The 26,162-nt window shown below is 44.1% G+C and overlaps 1 protein-coding gene and 1 long non-coding RNA gene across 9 annotated transcripts in view; one reads left to right on the forward strand and one right to left on the reverse strand.

Annotated features, from left to right (window-relative positions):
• The window catches only part of PTPRT (protein tyrosine phosphatase receptor type T), a 698,170-nt gene that overhangs the window by 227,046 nt on the left and 444,962 nt on the right, over positions 1-26,162 (reverse strand). For all 5 annotated transcript variants that reach the window (XM_039498533.1, XM_039498528.1, XM_039498531.1 and 2 more), the window contains 2 exons: positions 14,448-14,744; positions 5,047-5,156 (listed from right to left, as the gene is read on the reverse strand). In XM_039498533.1, coding sequence (XP_039354467.1) covers positions 5,047-5,156; positions 14,448-14,744 — 407 coding nt within the window. The remainder of the gene's footprint in view (positions 1-5,046; positions 5,157-14,447; positions 14,745-26,162) is intronic.
• LOC120380629 overlaps positions 1-26,162 on the forward strand; it is a 37,334-nt gene that overhangs the window by 9,617 nt on the left and 1,555 nt on the right. For 2 of the 4 annotated variants that reach the window (XR_005587847.1, XR_005587848.1), the window contains 2 exons: positions 8,896-9,287; positions 15,775-15,885. This is a non-coding gene — a long non-coding RNA (uncharacterized LOC120380629). Of the gene's footprint in view, positions 1-214; positions 343-8,895; positions 9,288-15,774; positions 15,886-26,162 lie in introns of those variants that run through there. The other 2 variants (XR_005587849.1, XR_005587846.1) reach the window with 2 other exon arrangements.

Raw genomic sequence — 26,162 nt, forward strand, 5'->3', positions numbered from 1 at the left:
TCTGCATGTGCAAATTGCGATGGCAATTTGTGATACGTGGACACCTGTCTGCCAGACAATTGTGAGAAAAATAGAGAGGCTTAATGTGAAAAATCTGCCTTGAGGTAAAGTAAATGGAATGTTAGTGGGATACCCAACTTATTTATTTATAATAGGTACTATTTTTAGGAAAGGTGCTTCTTGTTCTTAAAAACACAATCACTCTTGTTCATAGATTAGGGATGTTTTCGTTATTGGCAGTATTTCTTCAAAACCTCCCACCACTGCAATACTGCTAGCGCAGGCCACTGGTGACAGGAAACAAAAGAAGTAGCAGCACAGACCAGCCACCGACATTTTAACCAAGGCATCAGCAGAATCCATTGAGAGCAGGTCAAGACAATGCTGTGGTAAAGATTCCTTAATTCTGCCTAAAATAGCACTTCATCTGTTGCTTGTACTGATGGAACTACACTAGTGCTACACTCACGATGTGAAATTTTAAGGATAAATACCACTGTAGACAAAACTGATGGGTACTAACTACCCATACAGCTGAATTTGAGATTAAGCAGATCTATCCATCTTAGATGATGCATAGGTGAGAGGTACCTTTGCACAAAGGCACTAAACAATTAGGGAGCATAGAGGTCAATTGCTACCTAATTCCCTCAGGCAGCAAGGTGAGGCATATATCTATATGTGCAAAGGACTGTGCTTTATTTAAATGGGCATTGTCGAAAGGATGTATCTCCACTTCCCCTCTTAACACAGAGAGCCCTGGGTTTAGATTGATCTCTTCTGTTATGGAGTTTCAAGACTTGAAATCTACAGTTGGGAATACTCTGATTGCCTCACTAAACTAAGCACACCTGAATATCTATACCATGCTGGCTCCAACTGCATCATTCATGCTGAGAGTACTTGTCTTGGAGGGCTATGGAGGATGAGGCTATCTGAGGTAATACCTCCATGTCAGTTTGCAAATTCCCCCATACCCAGTAGGAAGCATCTCTGCTTAGAGAGATGTTTGTGTGTTCCATTTTAATTCTCTGGATGTTTTAGTGCTTAGGTTTCCCCTTTATTGAAGAGACTAGAGGGAGAGGAACAGTTGGAATTCACCTTGACCCCCCCCCACTGGTGCAACCATCAAATGTGCACTGAGTCATTATCAGGAAGGGAGATTTGTATCTCCAATGAGATACAAGAAATGATCTGACTTAAGAGGCAAAGTCACTGTTATGATGCATCACCCCCCTCTACACAGTTGCTCAGTCAGAAAAGCAACTCAGGTTAATAAAGTCCTTTCAATGAGCTGTGCCCACAGGTCGTGTTTAGCAGCAAGTCTCTTTAAGAATTAAAAGGAGGGTTTTTTTTAATCATTTACACTCCCCAATTTATTTTTATATTCACTTTCCTATAGGTCATTTGTGTTCTCAGAAAATAATTAATTTGCAATTTATACCATCCGGGGCAGTTCCTAAGCAGCATAAACAAGGGCTGTTATACAATTTATCATCCGTGTGCATGTAAGACCCTGTAGTGTACCTTTCAAAACGTGCATTTGGAGCTCATAAAAATGGATAATAATACTGGCTAGGTCCAGCTACAGTCTAGACAGGTGAGGTGAAATCTTGCCCAGCCCCCACAGTTTTGCCAATGTGTCTCAATTGTCATCTACAACCCTATTGCTTATTTTAGTCTAGGACTTTCCCTGAATGGAGATTGTTAGTCATAGAGAATTGTGAAGGAGTTTGGCAATATACACAACCCCCCCACCAGAGATTAGGCTGAAGCCACCAAACTCAATTTCTTTTTTGACCCAGGTCACTTCTAAAAATCAGGTTTCCAGATGTGAAAGGCTTAGTGCATTAACCTCACTGTAACACCCAGCCGTCTGAAATCTGTTTTTTATTAGAGAGGCATCTGGTAGCATTGCTATAGTTACGGACCTGGCTGAAATGGCACACATTTATCAAGAGGGACATCTTTCATATGCAGTCTTTTTACTGTATCAACTCAATCTACATTTTTAATAGACGTGAGGTAAGATGACGTAATACTTTATGAAATCATATTTAACCTCTGGACAGCAGACTACAGAACTTACTTTGGCTGCAATGTATAAGAGTTTGGTGGTCTCAAACTAGTCTTCGTTTCTTCACTCTAAAAACAAACCCTGTTTGACATCACTGGCACTGCCGCCTTAGGACGAGAGAGCTGGTGGTCTGCTGGTCAGAACTGAGGGGAAGTGGGAATGTTATGGGAAGGAAATCTGCATAGACTCTGTTGGGCTGTGTAACGGTTTACCATCTGCATGCTTGCCCCAAAATAATTTTGTGCGTTCTTCCACTACGAAAAAAGAAACCAAACTGTAAATGGTTCCCGTCCCGCTATATCACCCCACTCTGAAGAGAGCCAGCAAGATTTTAAGAGTAATAAGCAGGAAAAAATTCTTTGTGATATACCTCAACATAACAGATTTATTTATATAAACTATGTGCTCATTCTTTAGCTCACTCAACATCCTGCAGCAGAAATGGAGACCACCATTGTTCTTTGCAACCCTAACAATTGTTTTACATCCATTTAGGCCTTCAAAATTATCTTTGCAAGGAAAGAGGCTTTACTCTCTTTTTTTTAAGTGAAAGCTGGGATATCACCTCACATTTCTGGTTTCCCAAAAGCAGGAGGGATTGCAGCAGGGGGTATCACAGGGCTTGAAAGTCAGCTCTGGACTGTACTTTAACAAGCCGAATGCTATTAACTCCTCCTTTTTACTAAAGTGCCTTACCGATACTATTTTGTAAATTGTTCCTGTTTCTTGCCTCTGGAAATGGTGGCCAGTAAGTCCCTCGGCCTGCGCCACTTCCAGCAGCTCCCATTGGTCCGGAGCAGCGAACCGCAGCCAGTGGGAGCTGCGATCAGCTGGACCTGTAGACGGGGCAGGTAAACACACCTGCCCGGTCCGCCAGAGGCTCTCTCTACACAAGCGGCAACCCTTGTTTGAGAAACCCTGCCTTACGGGCTCCAAAAGGTGACAATTAGTACATTCATCCAGTGCAGTGTCTGCTCACAGGTTAGCCCTTTAAGTCATGAGATTGTCAGTTCAGAGTCTGTAACACAGTTGCCTTCTTTCAAACAGGTTAGGTGCACAACCTCATACCAAACAAGATCAGATCCTGCTCTCTCAGGCAGTGAGAACTGCTCTAATGGCATTCCTGGATAGGAAGCGGTATAGCTACAGTGCAATATAGTCCCTAAGGGTTCAGTCTGGCCTTTATAACACAGAGCAGTTTATATACTGCTCTCATTAATGCTAAAGGCTGCAATAGTCCCTGGCTGGTTCCAGGACTGGTAGAATGGAAAGATGGTTAATGAAGCTCAACAAGATTCAGGAATCTGTCCCTTAATTTGCATATGTGATTAATATGAATGAATGGACAAACTGAGCAATTGCATGTACAAATGGGCAATTCTGATCATTTGCACATTTACTCCATCTGTGTGCCTAACTTTTAAAATCCATACTTTAAGTGCATCTTTCAGAGAACTTCTGGAAAAGATATGTCACTCTCCAGGTAAACTGCATCTATATTTCCCCTTCATGTCACCAAGGGCACCCACGCTCAGGATTCCTCCCCCACCCCATCATTATCTCTCTGGGTGGAAAATCATTGTCTCTCTCCCTTCTGACTGAGATATTTCCAGGTTGAACAGTTCCCTGCCTTCAGCATGTTATTCCCAGCAAAACTCTAATAATAGCCTAACTTCCCTCAGTTATAAGTTAGCACACAGTTCTCTCTCAGGAAGCCTATTGTATTCTTAAGGTAAACAAACTACAGGGAAAAACATATTTAAAACAATAAAAGGAACCTACAAGTATGCCAATAATCTTACCAGAGAATAATTCCCACCTCCTACCCAATCTCCACAAGGTCAGCATCAGTCCTCCCAACCCTTCCTTAAGGATTGGGGTCCTCCGTGGACCTGCTGATAATTTGCTGGATCAGAACAAAAAGCCCTGAGCATGTTGAAAACCAGGCTATTTATCAAAAAATCCTCTCTTTGTCTGTTGGTCCCTGAAGAATCCAGTCTGAACTAGTATATGCAAAACTCTCCAGAGGTGGCTTCAAAGGGCTGATAACTGGAGGAATTACATTAGCATACCTGCTCCTCCTAGAGAAGTGGCATACAATCTCACCATAATAAACAATTGAATTTTTAATAAAATGTACCCCAAAGGCATGAAACTCATTTCAATAAGGTCTAAACCAATTCAGTAAGATTTCAGTAAGGTTTGTCCAAGATATTGCAGAATATTGTTATTTCTTTCATAGGATGTCCCATCACTTTACAGATGAGGCACCAGATTTCAGATTAATGGCATACATCCTTTGATAGGTTCCTTCCCATTATGCTAGGCACAGCACAAACAAAAGACGCATATCCCCTCCCCCGACAGGTTTACCTCCTGAAGACAAAGGATAGGTATACCACACAAGTGAAGCAATCAGAGTGAAGACTGTATTATGAAGACATAGCTAAAGCTTTGGATAACACATTTTTATTAGACATATGGATTAAACCAAATTCCATGAGGGGGCTGACAGGGCGAGAGTACTTAATAAGGAAGGTGCTTATTGGCTTCATTTTGTGAAAACCGAAAGGAAACTATATGGCAGAGAAAGGAAGTGGCTGCAGTATTCCAGATGGGAGATAATGAATGTCTGAAAGCATTATAGCTCTAGGGGCAGAAAGGAAGGGAAGTATATCTTGGAAATGCTGTGGAGGAATAAGTGGCAGAATTTGCGATGACCTGGATGTGGGGCAATGGAGATAGTAAAGGGTCACATTTGGACGTGATTTAAATGCAGCTATTTACTAGACCACACATTTCAGTGGCAGCAGCAAGGTACCATGAAGATTCTCACTATTTTATTTAGGTCTCCTTTAAACACCTACTGAAATCTCTGAAACATCATGGCTATGCTGACCAATACACTTGCGCACACATGGAACAGGTCCTCTGGTAGATACTCTTTCACAGCAATCTGTTCTCCTTACCTCATAAAGTGTAATGATACCATTGGTCTCATTTGGAGGCTTCCACTGAACATAGATCTTTTCTTCAAAGGGTCCTCCTTGGATAGATTCTAGGGGAACAGGTCCAGGAACTATAAAGGAAAAGAGTGGAAAGTCAGTAACTCTCCACAACAGTCTCATGTGTATCCCCGGAGAGACTGAAGTCTTCCAGCAATGGCTGGTGCTCCAGAGCAGAGAAAACATACACTCTGGGCCAAACGGGAACATTTAAAAAGGTTTTAGTACCCATTACTATTGGTCCATTCTGGACCTTGGGGTCCAAATATGAAAACTCACGTACTGAATATTAACAACAAACACACTCTCATGTAAAGTCGCTGCTATCTTCCAATGTTTCAGTGATCCACCATACATAGCTCCACTGGCATGACAGAAGCAACTTATTGAGAGTATTTATCACAGAATCAGAGGTTATAGAAGATACAAAAAGCAACTTAATGTATTACCAGCTAGTGCTTTGTTTGTATATCTGCACACACCCCAGGTTTCCCATCCCCAATATGATCATGCAAGAAACTGACTACTTCTATTGCCAAGAAATTATGCATTTATAATTGTACCATTTATCACATATCCAGGTATCTATAGATATTTCATTTTGTTATTAAATGTGTATTTTTTATTTTCCAACTTACCTCATTCCTTTTACATATTAAGACAATACAAATACATTTCTTAAACAAAAATAAATTGAACAACTGTGCATGATTTAACATAGCCTCAAATATAGCAACTTGTGTCATACAATCATAATACATATAACCTCAGAGTTACAAATCCCTCAGAGGTTGTTCGTAACTCTGAAATGTTCACAACTCTCAACAAAACGTTATGGTTCTTTCAAAAGTTTACAGCTGAACATTGATTTAATACAGCTTTGAAACTTTACTATGTGGGATAGAAATGCTGCTTTCCTTTTATTTTTTTGTAGTAGTTTACGTTTAACACAGTACCATACTGTGTTTTGTTTGTTTGTTTTGTTTTGTTTGTCTCTGCTGCTTCCTGATTGTGTAGTACAGGAGTGCGCAAACTTTTTGGACCAAGGGCCACATCTGGGTGGGGAAATTGTATGGAGGGCTGGGGCAGGGGGTTAGGGTTGGGGTCCGGTAGGAAGTGTGGGGTGTGGGAGGGGGTGCGGTGTGCAGGAAGGGGCTCAGGGCAAGGGATTCATAGAATCATAGAATCTCAGGGTTGGAAGGGACCTCAGGAGGTCATCTAGTCCAACCCCCTGCTCAAAGCAGGACCAAACCCAACTAAATCATCCCAGCCAGGGCTTTGTCAAGCCTGTCCTTAAAAACCTCTAAGGAAGGAGATTCCACCACCTCCCTAGGTAACCCATTCCAGTGCTTCACCACCCTCCTAGTGAAAAAGTTGTTCCTAATGTCCAACCTAAACCTCCCCCTCTGCAACTTGAGACCATTACTCCTTGTTCTGTCATCTTCTACCACTGAGAACAGTCTAGATCCATCCTCTTTGGAACCCCCTTTCAGGTAGTTGAAAGCAGCTATCAAATCCCCCCTCATTCTTCTCTTCTGCAGACTAAACAATCCCAGTTCCCTCAGCCTCTCCTCATAAGTCATGTGCTCCAGCCCCCTAATCATTTTTGTTGCCCTCCGCTGGACTCTCTCCAATTTATCCACATCCTTCTTGTAGTGTGGGGCCCAAAACTGGACACAGTACTCCAGATGAGGCCTCACCAGTGCTGAGTAGAGGGGAATGATCACATCCCTCGATCTGCTGGAAATGCCCCTACTTATACAACCCAAAATGCCATTAGCCTTCTTGGCAACAAGGGCACACTGTTGACTCATATTCAGCTTTTCGTCCACCGTAACCCCTAGGTCCTTCTCTGCAGAACTGCTGCCCAGCCATTCGGTCCCTAGTCTGTAGCAGTGCATGGGATTCTTCTGTCCTAAGTGCAGGATTCTGCACTTGTCCTTGTTGAACCTCATCATATTTCTTTTGGCCCAATCCTCTAATTTGTCTAGGTCCCTCTGTATCCTATCCCTACTCTCCAGTGTATCAACCACTCCTCCCAGTTTAGTGTCATCTGCAAACTTGCTAAGGGTGCAGTCCACACCATCCTCCAGATCGTTAATGAAGATATTGAATAAAACCGGCCCCAGCACCGGTTTTGGGGTAGAGGAGGGGTGCAAGGTGTATGAAGGGGCTCAGGGAAGAGGATTGGGGTGCAGGAGGGGTGCGGAGTGCAGGAGGGGCTCAGGGCAGGGGTGAAGGAGGGGTGTGGGGTGTATGAGGGGGTTCAGAAGGGGGCTGCAGTGCTGAAGGGGCATGGAGTGCAGGAGGGGGCTCAGGGGAGGTGTGCAGGAGGGGTGCAGACTGCAGGAGGGGGCTCAGGGCAGGGGATTGGGGGTACACAGGGGTGCGGGGTGCAGTGGGGGCTCAGGGTGGGGGTTGTGGTGCAGGCTGCACAAGGGGGCTCAAGGCAAGGAGTTGGGGGGCGAGGTGCAGGAGGGGTTCGGGCTTCAGCCTGGCGCCACTTACCTAAAACAGCTCCAGGGTGGCAGCGGCAGGCACTGGGACCAGGGCAGGCTTCCTGCATGCCTGCCCTGTCCCCAGCCCCGTGCCACTCTAGGAAGCGCTGCAGCCCCTGGGGGAGTGGGGGAGGGGAGGAGGGCTCCACGTGTGCTGCCCTTGCCGCGCCTCCAGGTACCTCCCCCAAAGCTCCCATTGGCTGCGGTTCCCTGTTCCCAGCCAATGGGAGCTGCGGGGGGTGGTGCCTGGAGGCAAGGGCAATGCACGGAGCCCTCTGCTCCCCCTGCCCGGGGGCCGCAGGAATGTGGTCCCGGCCGCTTCTGAGAGCAGCGCGGGGCCCACGATGCCACGGGGGCAATCCCACAGGCCGGATCCAAAGCCCTGAGGGGCCGGATCTGGCCCGAGTGCCGTAGTTTGCCCACCCCTGGTGTAGTACTTCTGTTTCCAAATGAGGTATATGGTTGACTGGTCAGTTTGTAACTCTGGTGTTTGTAACTCTGAGGTTCTACTGTAGTAATATTTAGCTCTTACAAAGTACTTTCACCAAAACTCTATCTACAGAAGTGATTAAACAATATTATCCCCACTTCACAGAAGCGGTTACTGAGGCACAAACATGCTTAGATTTCAATACTGCTCACATGGATCCATTGCGGAATTGGAAGCTGAATAACTTTAAGCCACATAGAAAATCAGTGATGGAGCTGAGAACAAACCCCAGTTTGGTACTCTATTTACTGGACTAGTTGACCCATAATTCAGGAGGCACAACAATAAACACCGCTACTGTTGTTGCTGGGTCAACACATACTGATCTAACCTTTCAAGCTTTTCTTCAACTGCACATTGTCTTAAACTTAGATGACAGTGACAGTAAACATTTATATAAGATTTGCTTAAGTACTCTGTAGGAGTCATTTGTCTCAAAAGTGTAATGGATTTGTGTTTAAAGCATCAGATATAACAGGATTCATGCTTTATTTGTTTTGGTATGACACTGAGTTTAAAATAGCACAAAAGTTCTGTTTTGTGTACAAGCAAAAACATAAAATAACTAGGGATTGAGCCATGAAGACCTCCTTTAAGATGTAAATAAATGAGCTAAGCCAAATATTCTTTTCTTCCCAGCCTTTTGAATTATTTTATTCCCTATCTTATCTCCTGTTTCCTGCCTGAGGTAATCTTCCATCATCATCACAAACAATTATTTAATGGGTTCCTTTTCTTCCCCTTTTGCTCTGTGTTCACTTTCTGGTTGAGTTCTAGGAATAAAGTTATTCACTTCATAATTTTATTCTTAAAATGTATTTACAGGCAGAATGCTAACTACTACAATCTTCCTTGTTGGACATTGACGTATAATTAAACCAGGCACTTTCCAATCACTGAGTGAAGCTATGATGGAAGGAAATGCCCAGTATGAAGGACTGATATTGCACAGCTGTATCTTTCTCTTCTTTAATTGATGGACATCTTTGTTTATGTACCAGCAACAGGAAGTGTTTTCATTTTGTTTTGTTTTTTTGCTACAGTCAGTATTTGAGGATCAGCTCTGGCTTCAGAAAAATTAAACTGTCTTCAGCTTGGTGCACAAGTAATGCAGCTACCGATGAGAGCCAGGCAATGGAGAACACATTCAAGAGCCACTCCTTTCTGCTGTGGTGAAGATTCCCCAGAAGGAAGATTAAGATTTGCCGTATTCAAGAGTAAGAGAGAGATTCCCATTTGGCTCACATTGCAAAGCTGCAGCCTATTGACTAGTAGGGTCATGATTTAAGTATAAGATGTTGTAAAGAGGGTAAACAAAGGAAGGCCAATTGTCAGCCACAGCCACTTCAGTCATATGTCCAAATCCCACACCTGGACACTCAACTAGGTATGCAGGCACATTAGTTCCTGCATTACACACCTAAGTCGCAATAACCACATTCAAATGTGAGATATAACTTCCTATTTAAGCTGCTCAGCTTGAGAAGCTGTACAGTTTGTCCAACCAACTGGTGGGAGATAGACAACTGTAGTATCTGGTCACCAGCTTGCTCACACCACACTTCTCTCTCGGCAGTATCACATAAAAGGCTATGACACCTCCAGTTTGGTTCGATCACATTTTGGCTCGTTTAAATGGGCATACTGATGAGACGTCAAAAGTCACAAGTGGTGGGGAAAAAAGGGAGCCCAGTGGCTTGAGTGAAGGCTGGCGGGAGAGCGAGATAGAGCAGGCACCTGTAGTGCCCTGGGGCTGGTCTCCCACGCACTTCACCTCTTGCGGGGCTGCCTCGTAAAGCAGCAGGTGATAGTGGTGAGGATGGCAATGCCTTTGAAGAGGGCACTGGCGATGCCCACGATGAGGGGGATGAACAGGGTGTCCATGGCCCAGGCATAGGGATACACGGCGAAGGAGTTGGACTTCACGGCCCCGGCATTATACCAGCTGCAGTCAGGGTACTGGACCCAGGAGGTGATGGCGCAGTGGTACCTCCCCTCGTCAGATGGCTGCACTCCATGGAGCCACAGCCGGTGACACTACGGCCCCACCTTGTCCAGACTCATGTCCCCGCCTGACGTCCGCCAGCCCCGCTCGGCCATTCCCTCATGGCTCACAGACGCCACCATCCGGCCCTGGGGCTCCTCCTCCCCCACTGTCACCTCCACCCATCAGCTGACGGCCACCTCCCCTTCTCCCAATGCCTATACTATAATGATGCTTCAAAGATCCATTGATCTCCCAGACCTACTGACCATCACCACTGCTCATAACCTCTGTCCAGAAGCAATAGAGATGGAATCCACAATATCTTAGGATGCTACATGAAGTGGCTAGCACAGACACTGCAGAAAACAATGGCAGAGGCACCAGACCCTCATTTTTAGGGGCCCACTATATTCTCTCCCTAAGGTTAGCAGTCTGCAGTACAGGGTGTTTGTATTTTCCTTTAGTGTAGGTCTTGTGCATTTACCACTGTGTTATCAAATATGGTGAGTTAACAAGTCTGTGCAGGGAAATGTACCCTATATAGAACCCTACAAGGAAAAAGAGGAGAGGAATAAGTTAAATAGCACCAATGTTCTAAGATTCTGGTTACATCATCAAGGAATAATAAAATCCAGTGGAGAATTTAATGTACCCTCCTCTTTCACCCTACACAGATAGCTAGATTGCACCCTGGCACAGAGCTACTCCAGGGCTGTTCGCCTTTATCGATACGAAAGGCTGATTTCCCCAGCAGAGTAGCAATCTAAGACTTATCTTTCATTATGATTACAAAGCCACTAAAAATCCACCTACTCAAGCAAAACTATAATGCTGTGAAAGATAACTAACCAAATTCACTCCCAGTCCTGTCTGACAAAAACTCTGATCATTTCCCTGAATTAACAGAAAGGTCTGCCATTTCGTGTACTTCCCTGTAATGCCTATACTATAATGATGCTTCCTTATATCCCATTAGATAGAGTGGATGTTTGCAGCCCATAAGGACTCTTAGTTTGAGTCTCAGCTAACATGGCTTTGTGACAGAGGGCAATTTCCTGCAATATCCTGGACAAACCTTACTGAATTAAGTTAACCCTTATTGAATTGTTTAATACCTTTGGGATCCACTGTAGTAAAAATACAATTGTTTATGTGGCACTGTAGAATTGGGTCTAACTTTTCAAGGAGACTGATTAATGGAAAGCTTATGGAAATGCTAGGAACTTTAAAGAACTCTTTGGGACAATGTGTGAAGTGGGTTTCCTAGGAGGTCCTTGTAAGGACTTTTGAAGTGATGCCTGGAAAACCCATTGCCTACTGATCACCTGTTCCTGGAAACTCCAGATCAAAGAATACCTTCCACTGTATAAAGGAGGGACTAAACTTTTCATGAGTTCTGAACTCAAGCTCTTATGAACTTGTGATCACAACAGAGATTTCTCTGTAGAGTCTGAAAGGACTAATGGCCATAGTATATTTGGGGGTGATCTCTGAAAAGCTTATTAGCATGCGGGTAGGTTCTTTTATTGTTTTCTCTGTGATGCTTTTAACCTACGAGTAAATGTGGTTGCACAGAAAAAGCTGTGTAGTAGCGTACCTGTGAGGATTTACACTGTTAGTCAATGAAGAGAAAGTAAGACTGCCTAAGGAGACCTGCTATCTTTTGCTGGGAATAACACAGTGAAGGCAGGGAACTGTTCAGCCTGGTCACAAAGGAGAGAGACACGTCTCTCCACACAAGAGAGGTGACAACCCAGGGATCCAGAAGCCTGAGGGTGGGTGCCCTTGCTTCACCACTGAGGAGAAGTACAGGTGCCAATACCCTGAACTGTGACAGGCTTAATAATGTAGTGATAATTTTCCTAGCCTATCGCTGGGACATGTCATCCTTCTTTTTGAATCCCTTTACTGGCACCATCTCTTATGGTGGATTCTCTGTAATTTAAAGCCTTTAAATCATGATTTGAGGACTTCGGTAATTCAGTGACAGTGGGTGGGTGAAGTTCTATGGCCTGTGATGTGCAGAAGATCAGAATAGATGATCATGATGGTCCTTTCTGGCCTTAAATTCTATGAGTGTCTCTCTTCTAGTGTATCAAATATAAGCTGCTTGTTTTCACTTTCAAGGCCCTTCATAACCTATCCTCACTCACTCAGTATTGAAAAGTTGACTCCTGCCTAGGGTTGCCAACTTTCTACTTGCACAAAACCGAACACCCTTGCCCCAACCCTCCCCCAAGGCCCTGTCCCCACTCACTCCATCCCCTGCCCCCTCCCTCTGTCGCTCGCTCATTTTCACCAGGCTGGCTCAGGGAGTTGGGAAAGGGTGTGGGCTCCGGGGTGAGGCCCGAAATGAGGAATTCAGGGTGCGGGAGGGGGCTCCGGGCTGAAGCAGTGAGTTGGGATATGGGTGAGGGTTCTAGCTGAGGGCTCTGGGGTGGGGCCAGGGATGATAGGTTTGAGGTACAGGAGGGGGCTCTGGGCTGTGGAGGGGGAAACCAAGGGGTTCAAAGTATGGGAGGGGGTTCCGGGCTGAGGCAGGGGGTATGGGCTCTGGGCTGGGGGTGTGGGTTCTGGGGTGGGGCCAGAAAGGAGGGGCTCAGGGTGCAAGAAGGGGCTCTGGGCTAGGGCAGGGGCTTGGGGTGTGTGTGGGGGGTGAGTGCTCTATCTGGGGGTTGAGCTGTGGCATGGGGCCAGGGATGAGGGGTTTGGGGGTAGGAGGGTGCTCCAGACTGGGATCGAGGGATTCGGAGGGGAGGGGGATCAGGGCTGTGGCAGGGGGTTGGGGCACTGGAGGGGATCAGGGGTGCAGGCTCCGGGTGGTGCTTACCTCAAGCAGCTCCTGGAAGCAGCAGCATGTCCCTATGGCGGTTCTACGTGGAGGCACAGCCAGGTGGCTCTGTGCGCTGCCCCGTCTGCAGGCGCCACTCCCGCAGCTTCCATTGGCTGCGGTTCCTGGCCAATGGTCGTGCCGGAGCTGGCGCTTGGGGTGGGGGCAGCACGCAGTGCCCCCTGGCTGCCCCTATGGCTACGAGCAGAAGGGGGGACATGCTGCTGCTTCCGGGCACCGCTCAGAGCCACAACTGACAGGGAGCCTGCCTTAGCCTTGCTGCACCACTGACTGGACAAATTCTCCTTTTTCTAAGGCCTACAAAAAAACTAGACAATGATTGGTCGCTGGCGTGCTGAGACCACGGCTTCCCATTCTGACCAATACTGTCTTTTATGTTCTGTGTTTGTACAGAGCCTCACACATTGGGGTCCTGGGATTCCCTGGGTGACCAGATAGCAAGTGTGAAAAATCGGGAGGGGGGAGAAATAGGTGCCTATATAAGGAAAAGTCCTGAATATCGGGACTTTCCCTATAAAATGGGGACATCTGGTCACTCTACCTAAGTGACATGATAATACAAATATTAATAAATAATAATACATCCTCAAAGCACTTCATATGGAACAAGAGTGGCAGAATCTGGCCTCATTAATTTAGCATAATAAGTGTACATAATATGTTAGGATACTGTGTGACTTGAATTATGGAAAAAGGTGCATTCTGGAAATGAAATGATGTACAAAAAGCTATATTAAAATGTTATTGAGGTTGGAAAGTTAAACAATCAAAAGTTTGCATGTGTCAGAATTGCAGTTGCCTATGGAACCTTCATTCTGGTCCCCTACGCCGCCTACCTCTGCACTGAATGAGGGCAGACCCCTGTGGAAAAGACAGCGTGTGGCCCTCTAATTAAAGGCTGCATTATAAGGCATATGCACAAAGTGGCAGAATTAAGGTTGGACACGCAACCATAAATCTCAAATTTCCTAACTTGAGTGCCTGACTCTACAACCTAATTAATGTTCTTTATCACATTTGGTATGTAATTTCCTACGGTGTTGTTTTTTGTTTGTTTGTTTTTGTTTTTTTGGTTAAGGGAAGACAGTAAAATTCTGTTATGTAAACTCGTAACAAGCGCAGGTATCAGCAGGGTTTGAACGCTGAGTCTTTGGCACTGCAGCACACATTTCTGCTATTTGAGCTATTAGATTAACCAGCTTCCCCTACAATAAATAAAATCAGAAGTTTGTCTCAGGGGGATGGGCGTGTAGAGGGGGGGCACTGGGAATTTAGCACACAACACTTCCCAGAACTGGGCCCTTTGCTGCTGACTGGCAGACATGAATATTACTTGCAGCTTCACAGTGCTTTACAGACATTATCCACACCACGAAAAGTAGGTAAGTATATATAATCCCTGTTTTACTTGCATTCGAAGGAAATCTGATATGGAGTTGGTGAGACACCGCCTCCAAGCCCACAATACCATTTTTACCAAGTCATTTTTCCCCCAAACAGTTAATCAGAACTTTGAACCATGAAAAAAAAAATTCTTACCATCCTCTTCAGTCTGTACCACCAGCTCCTCACTTTCCATTTTGCCCTCTGGATTAGACAGTGCTAGCCTCAACCGGATGGTCATGAAGGGCCGAAGGCCTCGCAAGGTATAATGTGAGGATGTCTGGATGAGTTCTTCTGCCTCGTACTTCTGCTGGTTAAACACGTACTGGTACTGGACTGTTAGGTTGTAGCTGTGGCAACGGGTCACTGCGTAACCAAAGGGCTCCCATTGCAAGGTCAGCTGCCGGGAGCGGATGTCAACAACTTCCACACTCTGTGGTCCATGGACTGGATCTGTGCAACAAGTGAAAGAAATGAAAAGGCTTTAAAGGAGGCAGGCATCCGTGGATCTCTCAGTGTGCATTATCTATAGTACTTATGGCCCAACTTACTATAGTAGCTGAGCGCCTGGCTATCTTTAATGAATTTGTCCTCACAACACCCCCGTGAGGTAGGAAAAGGTGCTATTATCGCTGTTCTGCAGACAGGGAACTGAGGCACAGAGAGACTAAATGTCCTGCCCAAGAGATCTGACGTTGGGCAGTAACTAAACTCAGTTCTCTCACTTCCTAAGCTAATGCCCTAACCACTGCACATCCTCCCTGCACAGAGAATGAGAACATGAGGATGCCGTGTGGAGGTTTATGAGAATGAGTTTGGGAACACCACCACACCTTACCAGTGCTACTGTTCTCTCTTTTGGGGGGCACTCAGACACTTGGTCTAGTCTACTCCTGTGCCCTATTGCCGAAGCCTTGAGTGAGTTATTAGAGTAACATCTCACCATACCATCATACATTCTTCATGCACCACACGTTTATAGAACAGCTATTTTAGAAATACATATTGACTGGATGAGGCTATTTTTTTGTGTTCCTCCATCTGTAAAACCAGTCTACTTTAATATCCGAAATCCCACACTACTGGGAAATTTCTCAGAGAAAGAGGAAAAATATTGAAAGTAATGTTTTAGAATTTCATACTTTTTTTTTTTCAAATACAGATTAACATCATGATTTTAATGTCCAATATAACAGGACCTTCCAAAGCCAGTACTAGCACCTAATGCTATGGATACATGCGGTAAAAATTATAATAGATACTATATAATAAATGAACTGCTGTGTATCCCCACTGGACAGTTAGGAATCTCCCTTTCCCACATTTCTAGCCCTAATGAGTCACATGTTATCACACGTTAAACATGTCATGGGTATAGAACTGTATATTTCTGTACCTTAGGCCAGTGCAAGTTTGGAGTGAATATAGGAAACATTCCTCTGGTAATTTTTGTTTTTCTTTTTAAATGGTGGCTATTTGAAAGGGCCCATGGATCTGGAACATTCATAGAGGCCGCAGCAGAGGTTAATTTTTGGTTGAAGAGAGAAGTGGTCATATAAGTACCATTTATGAGATGAATACCACAGCGACAGAGGTAATATAAAGTCCTAATGAAGTTCATTTATTATTTTTTCTACATACTCAGCTTGAGATAAAGATGCATGTGTAAGAATAATTTTCACTTGGTGTTGCCTATTTATGTTTACAGCATAGCTCTGACCACTTTACAAAGTGAGTGTGAGAGTATATAATTGTATTTTACACAAAGATTGAGGGATGAATGAGTGAATGATTGAGATGCATTAAGTGGGAAGTATACTATATATACAAACACACACACACACTTTTGAGTGGGTATTTCTCAAAATTGTATGGCATTTTAAAGTTTTAATTAATCATCCCTCAGTCAATGCTACAAGAGTGCACATGTATGAATGCAGGAGAGAAAATTAGTGAAATACATATAATTTTCATCTGCAACTTCTTAATATTAGAGCATAATTTAAAATATTTTACCCCCAAATTCTGTCCTCTCTCAATTTCAAACCACAGAAAGACTACTACTTTTTTAAAAAAACAAAAACAGTCATAAGGAAAACAAAATAGTTTTAGAAAGAAAGAGAGAGAAATAAAGGGGGGGAAAATGCCCTCTAGAATTTGTTATGAATTGAAGAACAACAAACAAAGCATCTCTTCTTCTGCTAATGTAAGAGCAGAGAATATACTAATGGTCGGTGAGACATCTCACGGCAAAATCTGTAACAATTAACAATGGGTCAATAACTGCTTCAGGAATGAACATTTCATATATATTAAAACACGTGTGCACTTTAAAAATAGGACACTAAAACTAGGTGATTTACAGCAGACAACTATGGTTTAGAATTTCAAATCTCTTGGACAGTAATTGCTATTGTATTCCATTTTTTATAATCATTCTTGGAACTTCCATAGCATATTCAACGACTGGTTGCTGGACTCCTTACAAACAATGAAGCCTCAATCCTCATATTGTGAGGGAGGCTTTATTCTCATTTTAAAGAGGAATAAACGGAGGCACAGAGAGGTTTAAGTGGCTTGTCCAGAAACACACACAGTCCACTGCAGAACTTTAGAACTGACACCCAGTTCCTGCTCCAGCCATTATATAACACTTTCCCTAGAAAACATATTTAACACTTTACATTTAACAACAGCTATTTCTGAGGTGAAAGCTGGTAACTAGTCACCAGGATACAGCAACACAACTGAGAATGCGATTTGAGGGGGAGAATGAAAAAATCTTATACCTAGCTGAAACTATCATGGGAGATACAGGCAGGCAAAATAATTACCTAAACCCGAATGTAGTGAGGCCACTGGGATCTAAAAGCAACTATGCAGAAGGGACTACAGGATTTTAAAATGACAAATGGCCAGGCCCTCAACAGAATTTCTCACTCAAAGATGATGCCTGTCCCAGCACAGCACTGCCTAACACACTGATGGGGTTTAGGTTCAGTGTGGTCTCATCCTGAGACTAGTCCCCTCCCCATTACTACCAATCTCTGATCTCTATTCATTTAGTTACTATTTATGGTACAATTCCTATTTTTAAGTTAACAAGTGCTGCTGGCTTCTCCAGGTGGATAGACTGGGAAAGGGGGAGACAGAGAATTCCACACTGTAGCCAAGCAGTCTCGCGTTCCTGGAGACCTGTCAGGAAAGTGAAGAGGATGTTGAGACATGGGAGGTGGAAGTCTTGCCAATCATCCAAGAGCTTTACTATACTGGATATGAAACTGCAGGAGTTTGAAAGCCATTAGTGACAAGCTGAGAACTCCACACATTTCCCCTGAGATGGAGCCCTAAAAAGCTGAGATCACTCCAAATAATTTTGATAAATGAAGCATCTTTACTTCTGAAGAGCCACATGTGATACAACCATACCTCCTTTCAAAGGGGCGGGGGAGAGGTAGAAAAAGGGAGCATGCGCAGGAAGAGACTATTTTTACTCTCAGAAGGGGCAGGAAGGATTTGGGCACACTAGCTGAGCACTGTGTGGAGGAATCGCACCTGAGCGTTCATGCTTTGTGCTGACTAGTAGCCAATCGCCAATTTTCATAAGAAAAGCCAATGAATATATTTGCTGCTCTTGCCACCACAGTTAGTTTTAATGAAGGCTTCTACGGAAGAGCGCTGGAACAATTTGTATAGTGGGGGTGCTGAGAGTCATTGAACCAAACTGTAAACTCTGTAGATAATGGAAACCACTTCAAACCAGAGGGTGTAGCAGCACCCCCAGCATCCCTAGTTCCAGCACCTATGCTTCTACATTTAGAGATGCTTATTTCTAGTTCCAGTTCTTCATGGCTTAGCCTCCTTATTACCAGACCTTGTGCTGGCCTTTGCCACCCTGTAGTAATTCCTCTCTGTCTATCTGCCCCTTTTCTCCTCTAATACCTCTGAAAAACCAGGCTGCTAGGGACACCAGTTGAACACCAAAATACTGAAGCACCCTAAAAGTCAGCGAAAACTTGGGAAAATGTAGATATTCTTGACCTGCCTGAGGACATACAGCAAGCATTAGAGACAAGATTCGAATCAAATGCTCCCAACTTCAAATTCCATGCACAATCATTTAGGATATGCTGCTTCATTAACTGAAGGATACTGTCTAGCAGCGAGGATTTTACAAGGAGTGATGTATAAGAACAGCTTCCTCACTCAAGTTTCTGGGTTATTTTTGTTCGTGAGAAAATGTTGTTTCCCTTTACATCGGTGATATTAGTGTTTTGACATGGGGGCAGGCAGTGGAGAATGGACTGTGTGTGTGTGGTCCTGCCATAACTATACTGTTAAAAAATTATGGGTTTCTGAAGATAATGATGGGCTCCTAACAGGCTAGGATATCTATACGGAACATCCATCACTGCAGTATCTCACTGCTGTGTGGCTTTGTAATGGTGAAATGTTGGGAATGCTTAAGACACAAGTTAAAAAAAAATCAGGCTAGGCAATTGCCTTCACCTTTCGATGTGAGGAAGGGTGCTCTAGTGTTTAGAGATGGGAACAAAGAGCCTATTCCTTCTATTCCTCGTTGATATGGTGTGATGTTAGCCAAACTATTTTGTTTCCAACATCGTAATCCTGATCGTCAGACAGGATACATGTCCACAGGCAGAAATAGATGCAGCATATAAAACAATCAAACTGTATTTGGGACACAACCATTAATCTGACATATCTGGAATAGAAAAGATGTGAGAAAAAAACATCTTCCTTCCCAGTCAGCATTAGTGATTGCTCCTTACCCCTACTCTTACCGTAGATGTTTTGTCAACAGGGGTTTACCGAATGTGAAAAATGAACTTTTCTGCAGTGGATCACCACCGTAGGCAATTCAAGAAACCAAAAGAATGCGTCTGTGAAAAACACCAGCCCCTGAAAGTGCAAAGACAGGCACACGTCTTTTCAGGCTGCATCAAAGGGAAAGAATATCAAAATAACAAAAGATAAAGGTGGTTCTTCCTTCAGCGCCCCCCTTTCTTCAGACCCCACATAATCACTAGGAGACTTGAGGCCTCAGAACGCAGCAAGGCAAACGCAAAAACATTCATGCTTGGAGACACCCAGGCAGCTGCAGATGACAATTTAAAAACACCATGACATTTTAAATGGTGATTTAATTATAGTTATTGTCTTTACATTATTCATGTTATGGAATGAATAATTAACTTGGGGGTGCCTGGTATACTGGCAGGGCCGGCTCCAGACCCCAGCGCGCCAAGCGCGCGCTTGGGGCAGCATTTTGCCGGGAGGGCGGCAGGCGGCTCCGGTGGACCTCCCGCAGGCATGACTGCGGAGGGTCCGCTGGTCCCGCGGCTCCGGTGGACCTCCCGCAGGCATGTCTGCAAGAGGTCCCCTGGAGCCGCGGGACCGGCGACCGCCAGCGCACCCCCCGCGGTGTGCCGCCGTGCTTGGGGCGGCGGTTTTCCTAGAGCCGCCCCTATATACTGGTATCAGATTTGGTCAGTGCATTGGTGCAATGGGTAAGGACTGGTTCTGATTTTAATGTAACCTCGCCCAGACTTTCACCTCAAACCTGAATTAAACAAAATGTTCTGAAGTTTGACTTTAACTTTCCCTCTAATTTCCTTGCTCACCTCTGCACTTTGTAGTTCCTACCAGGACCAGAAATGTCAGAACCCCACTTCTGGGAGATCTCCACCCCAGTTTCCAACAGATACTTAGCATTTTTCTGTAGATTCTCTGAGATGCAGCCCTCTTTCATTAGGGTAGCTTGCCTATTAACTACAGATGTGGGTCCGAGAAGTCACAAAATAAAGGGTTTAGGCTAAATCTGTAACCCAAACATAGAGCCCTCTCTCTACTAACAATCTGCACTACATGATGCATCATGCAGTGTCCTTCTAACAACTACTTTTAGGGTACCCAATCTCCAGTTGATCTGTCTCCTACTTTCTGAGTCCAGCAAAAGGAAATGAAGATACTGCAGCGATGGTGAGAACTTGGGAATGGGCTGCAGCTTTCAGATTTATCTGCAGTCTGGCCAGGGGGGTTGGTATTGGCCATCAAATGGCCTTTTAGTTTCTTGTGGGAGGGAAAACAAATACAACTATTCAAGCTCTAGGTTTGAAGAACAGGAAACCTGCCTGGAATTAAGTCAGTGAATTGAAGTAAACACTGAAGGTTTTATATTCTCTCTCACCCTCTTCTCTCAGTCTCAATCTCAATTTCTCTGAGAGCCAAAACCATATAATTTAGAAAATGCTCTTCTGTTTCCAGTCTCATTTCCTCTGCAGCACAAACCATTTTTTTTTTAAAAACACATTTTAAAGCCAGGAATGGTTTGTTGTTCTTAAAGGACAGCAATCCCAGTCTCTTGTCTATTTATTTCTTCAGCAGTTTCAGTTTCTTAAATATACTTCTCTATGCTGCAGTCTTATTACCAGATGTTCAGTGGTATCCATGCACAGCGGAATCTATTGCATCACCTCCACTCACTTTTTGTAATGTGGTAATGAATTATCCCCCCCCCCCCAAGAACAAGCTGAGAACAAACAAGAAAAATGATAGTATTTCTAATTAATCAGTAGTCAATTTACCACCATTAAACGTCTGATGAGTAGTCAATCAGTTTAATTTCAATAGTCTTGGAATGGAGATATCAAATCCTAATACATCCCATGACCCACAGTCTATTAAATAATGTATGATACAGTCGACCATAAGCCATCAACAATACTGACATGTTCTGAGTGGCTTCATATTCATGCTGTTCACCTTCCCAGCATTTAAGGAAGAAAGGAGAGGACAGGAAACAGAGGTGGTGGATTTGGGCTCTGACTCAATAATTCTGCTCCATATTTAGTTGACATGGTCCCTATTGGCTGACAGCAAGCACCTGCTTGGTCTTTGTTCCCCTTCGGGACAGTGAGCAGCCTCCCAAATGTCCCCTGCCCATCAATCCTGGAAGACTTGGAGTGAAGGACCTCACCAGGTTCTCTTGCAGACTTCCCTCACCGACTTGACATGGGGGGTGTTTGTTACATAGCAGAAGGGCGGTCTGGCAGTCAAGTCATGTGGCTGAAAGTTGGGAAATCTGAGTTCATTCCTAGCTCGCCTATGAATTTCCTGTATGACCTTAGTCAAGTCTATTAAGGCCTGATTTCCAAAAGGGCAGATGGCTACAACCTGGATCAGTGCATAGTTATTGCACACAGATTAAGCATTTGATTACACCAGCATTTTTGTGCACAGCCCAGAGCTTCTGCTCAGTTTTAAAAAAACTGATCCTTTTTAAAGAAAAAAGTACCTGTGATGGGTGCCACCTATGGGGAACCACTGAGCCCCCCGACCCACCAGCTTGGGCTCCCTCTCACACTGTACTGCTGTGACAAGCTGCAAAGCCCTCCAGCCTGCACTTTCACCAGCATCCATACAGGTAGGGACACACCCAGCTGCAGTTACACACAGGCTCTCTAACCACCAGCTTCCCAGCCTGGGACCCCAGAGCTGTACCGTCCTTCCCTAGTCAAATCTGGCCAGTATTGGATTTAATACCTGGTCTGCCTCTCCCTCAGTGTGAAGAGAACAATGCACACTTGTGGTAAGCAAGCAGAGATTTTCCCCAACCTCTCCAGTCAAAGCTTACTGGGTTAGATTAAAAACAAAAACAAGTTTATTAACTACAAAAATAGATTTTAAGTGATTATAAGGGATAGCAGACAGATCAAAGCAGATTACCTAGCAAATAAACAAAAGTGAAAACTAAGCTTAATATACTAGATAGATTGGATATGAATTAGATTGTCACCCTGAGAAATGATACAAGCAGGCTGCAGATCCTTAAGGGATCTACACTTGCTTTACAGCTTGGAATCCCCAGGTGTTTCATACACAGGATAGAAATCCCTTTAACCTGGGCCCAGCACTTCCCCTAGTTCAGTCTTTGCTCCTCAGGTGTTTCCAGGAGTCCTTTTATGAGGGTAGTGAAGAACCACAGATGATGTCACTCCCTGCCTTATATAGCTTTTGCATATGGCGGGTGTGATGGGTTACTCCCCACTCCAGGATGCCACCTGATACACTGGGGTCTCTCTGAACCCAATCAGTTCCACCAGCCTGGGCTCCCTCACCCTGTCCTGCTGAGCCAGGCCCTCAAGCCTCCTCCAGCGCGCACACACACACACACGGCCACATCCAGCTGCAGAAAAAGACAAACACTGAAATCAGCTCTGTGTGGGAAGACTCAGTTTGAGAATTGCTCAGTACTCAAGTGCACACCCCCTCTGGAGTGTAAACCCAAAATTGTATTGTCTTGCACTGCACAGAGAACTGTACAGCATTAAGCTCATGAAAATTGCCCCCTCCCTCAATGTGGAGGAAGATATGCACAGCTTCCCCTCCCCTATTATGAACTGCACCAACTGCGTTTTAGAAAACAAAACAAGTATATTAACTACAAAGGATAGATTAAAGTGATTATAAGCGATAGCAAACAGATCAAGGTAGATTACTGGGCAAATAAAGCAAACATGCAAACTAAGCTTAATACACTAAAGAAACTGGCTGCAAGTAGTAATTTCTCACCCTAAATGTTGTTTTGAGCAAGTTGCAGAGACAAATTTATTTTGCTTGCAGCTTAGAATTCCAGATATCTTTCGCAGGCCAGACACCTTCTAGCCTGGGTCCAATTCTTCCCCAGTTCAGTCTTAGGTGTTTTTAGCCGTCATCTTGGGCAGGGATTCAGTGAAGAACCGAGCCGGATTAACTCACTCACCAGCCTTAAATAGGATTTATATAGGGTGGGAATCCTTTGTTTCCCAGTTTGATCCCCGCCCCATACCAGTGGAAAAATATCAGCAGTCCAAGATGGTGTCCAGTACCAGGTGACATGATCACATGACCCTGCAGTGTCAAATCAGCATCCCAGAAAGCTTCTCAAGACGGTGGGAGATTAGAATCTTCAAAGACTCTCCCTATTGTTCTCCCTAATGGTTTATTGACTAACCAGCCAGACTGGTTGCATTTTATGTGATGGGTGTTCTCCAGGTGCAAACACTTTTGCAATTGATACATAGTCAATATTCCTAACTTCAGATACAGAAATTATACATGCATATAGCTACGATAATCATATTCAGCAAATCATGACTCTTCTAATGACACCTCACATGACTTATCTTGTGCAAAATGCACCGTAATTGTGCCATAATCCTATCATAATACCACTGTGAAGAATATGGGGTGCAGTGTCATTTTTTAAAAAGCTGGCCCTTTTTAAGATAAAGTACCCACCTCACAGGAATCAAGTTTTAATTAGTTAATGTTTGTATGTGAGGTGACTAAAGCCTCAGACGAAAAGGGCCATAGAAGAACAAAGTGATGTTAATGCAAAATTTGAAATGAGATGGCTCCATTCTGTTGTACTTCTCTGTCTTGCTACTGAAAGGAATGCCAAATGTTTTGTGAGCCCTTTCAGGGCATAGAGAAGTACAGTGGTTCAAGGTCTGAGACCTGCTATATATTGTGTTCTGGGCCAGTGCTAAAAATCCCTCCTGATCCTAAGGACTAGAGATGGTTTTAATGTCTGATCTCGCAAACCACCTAAGCTTATACATGTGCTTTGAACTACTGGGAGGCTAAGATTTCTCTCCTTGCTTTTCCTTAATTCCTCTGAGAAACCTTTGCATTTCATTGGCATGGGGCGCTTGTTTCTAGCATAGTGTTTGCAAGATATCGGTCCTTAAAATGATGCCACACTGATTATATCTTGCTTTAATTTTTCAACATGGCTTAAGTGGCCGCTATCATAAAAACCACCACAGCTAGAAGCAAAATGATTCATGCCATCTAAAAGCCTAAATCTTAGCTTTCAAATGAAGCATGTCAAGCCTATAAAGCATTAGCCTAGCACTTGGTGTTTGAAAGAGAGGCTGCTAACCGTATGTTTGAATTGGAGCAGAGGGAAAAAACAAACAAACATAGAAAGATAGCAATCGGAATAATCTAATTTGACTATCTGGGTGTTACCTAATTTATTAATATATTTATACAATTTCCATGCACTGAAGCTTTCATGCTCACATGGACTTCAAACGGCTCTATGAAATTTAAGGGAGAAAATACCAAAGAAACAAGTATAATAGGGCTACTGTAACTGCTCTTAAAGCCAAGCAAAGCAATCCAGTCTTTGGGATTCACTCGGAGGGGGAACCACAACAGAGTTACAATTGCTAACTTTTATTTAAGTTCTGTGGAACTATTAAGTGCTAATGAATGATTCATTCAATAACAAAGGATTGAAAAAAATATTTTAATAAGTTCAGTGTCACCTATGCTTTGGTAGGCTGCTGTGACCTACCGCTACAGCAGGCAGTTTTCCAGACTAACAACTTTTTCTAAGCACTAGCTCTGGACAAGTGTCTAGAAAAGAAAACAGCTTGGTCCACAAATCTTCAGATGTGGTCTTGGTCCCAGGACCAGGCAGCAAGCTACTCTCTACTTGTAAGTATCATCTGACATGTTCACAGTATGTATCTCATGCTGCCACCATTAATAGATGGTCCATTTTGGTGGCTGGTTTTGTCATTCCTTCTTGAGTGGTGCAGATGATATGATTTCTTTCCCTCTTCAATGGCTCAAGGTGAGCCATAGGAATAGGAAGGTTGATGTAGGTTGTTAATAGCAGATGTCTGCTTTAAACCCCTCCCATGGAAGATGGGGGGGAGGGGAAGCTTAAAATAAAACACCATGTTCTGAATATCAAGCTAGAGCTGAGCAGCAAAGCTAAATTGAGACAATCAGTTGTTGCCCTTCAGGTTAACTACCTGCTGCAGGAGCCTAATTGCAAGAAATTGGTGCTGTCAGTAATGACGCGGCATGAAGCAGAAGGTGTCCGTATTGCTCTGAGGCACCATTGCCCATGTCTCCTGACCCTACAGAGGACGTGAAGCAGAGTTTATTAACAGTGCAGATGTCCACTGATTAAATTCTGTTTCCCAGTGGTAGGTTACACAGACACAGAGCCCAAAGGGAAGAAAAATTAGTGTGACAGGTGCAGCAGCTTTCCAAGAGTTTTGTTTAAGTTCTCTTAAAAAAGAAAAAGAGTGAGGAAAACTTGTGGGCATGTGTGTTAGAGAGGGATGGAGATTAATGCCCTTGCTTCTTTCACATTCCCTGTTATTCCAGACTAGGCTGAACATCCCAAGCACACTGACTTGTGCCCACAGCATGTCACTGGCTTTCCGCTCTGGATAAATTCATGTAAGCCAAAGAAGCCTAGATAACATCAAAGCACTTAAATCAGGTTCCATGTCCCTTTCTTCAGGGTAGTTTGCATTAAATAATAGATGGTATAAATCATAGAAGATTAGGGTTGGAAGAAACCTCTGGAGGTCATCTAGTCCAACCCCCCGCTCAAAGCAGGATCAACACCTGGTGTAAAATAATACAAAATGCCTAGTAAGCAACACTTTTCTGTCTCCTGTCAGCTGGGAAATTGAGAGATCACTTCCTTCCCCCACTATGTAGCCCTTCCTGGATACTATGGAGAGCCCCTTGGAGGCCAAATCTCTTCCTATCAAGGATAGGCAGTTTCCTTTTCAGCAGGCGGTTTCCATGTCTGGAGACACTACTTGCAGCTTGCAGTCACAGGACCATTGTCAACTTGCTCCTTCACTCACGCTTCTCAGTCTTAAAGGGGCAAGCCTTAGAGTAGGATGCAGGGAAGACTCTTGAGCAAACAGTGCCCAGGACCAGCACCCTGAAACAATTCCACAGGTGTTGAGTTGAGGCCACTAAATTCACCCATGTAGTCAGTAACTTAATACAGCTCTCCAGAGGGAGAGGAGAATGGGTATTGCT

The sequence above is a fragment of the Mauremys reevesii genome, linkage group 13 (assembly GCF_016161935.1).
Source record: "Mauremys reevesii isolate NIE-2019 linkage group 13, ASM1616193v1, whole genome shotgun sequence".
Lineage (NCBI taxonomy): Eukaryota > Metazoa > Chordata > Testudines > Geoemydidae > Mauremys > Mauremys reevesii.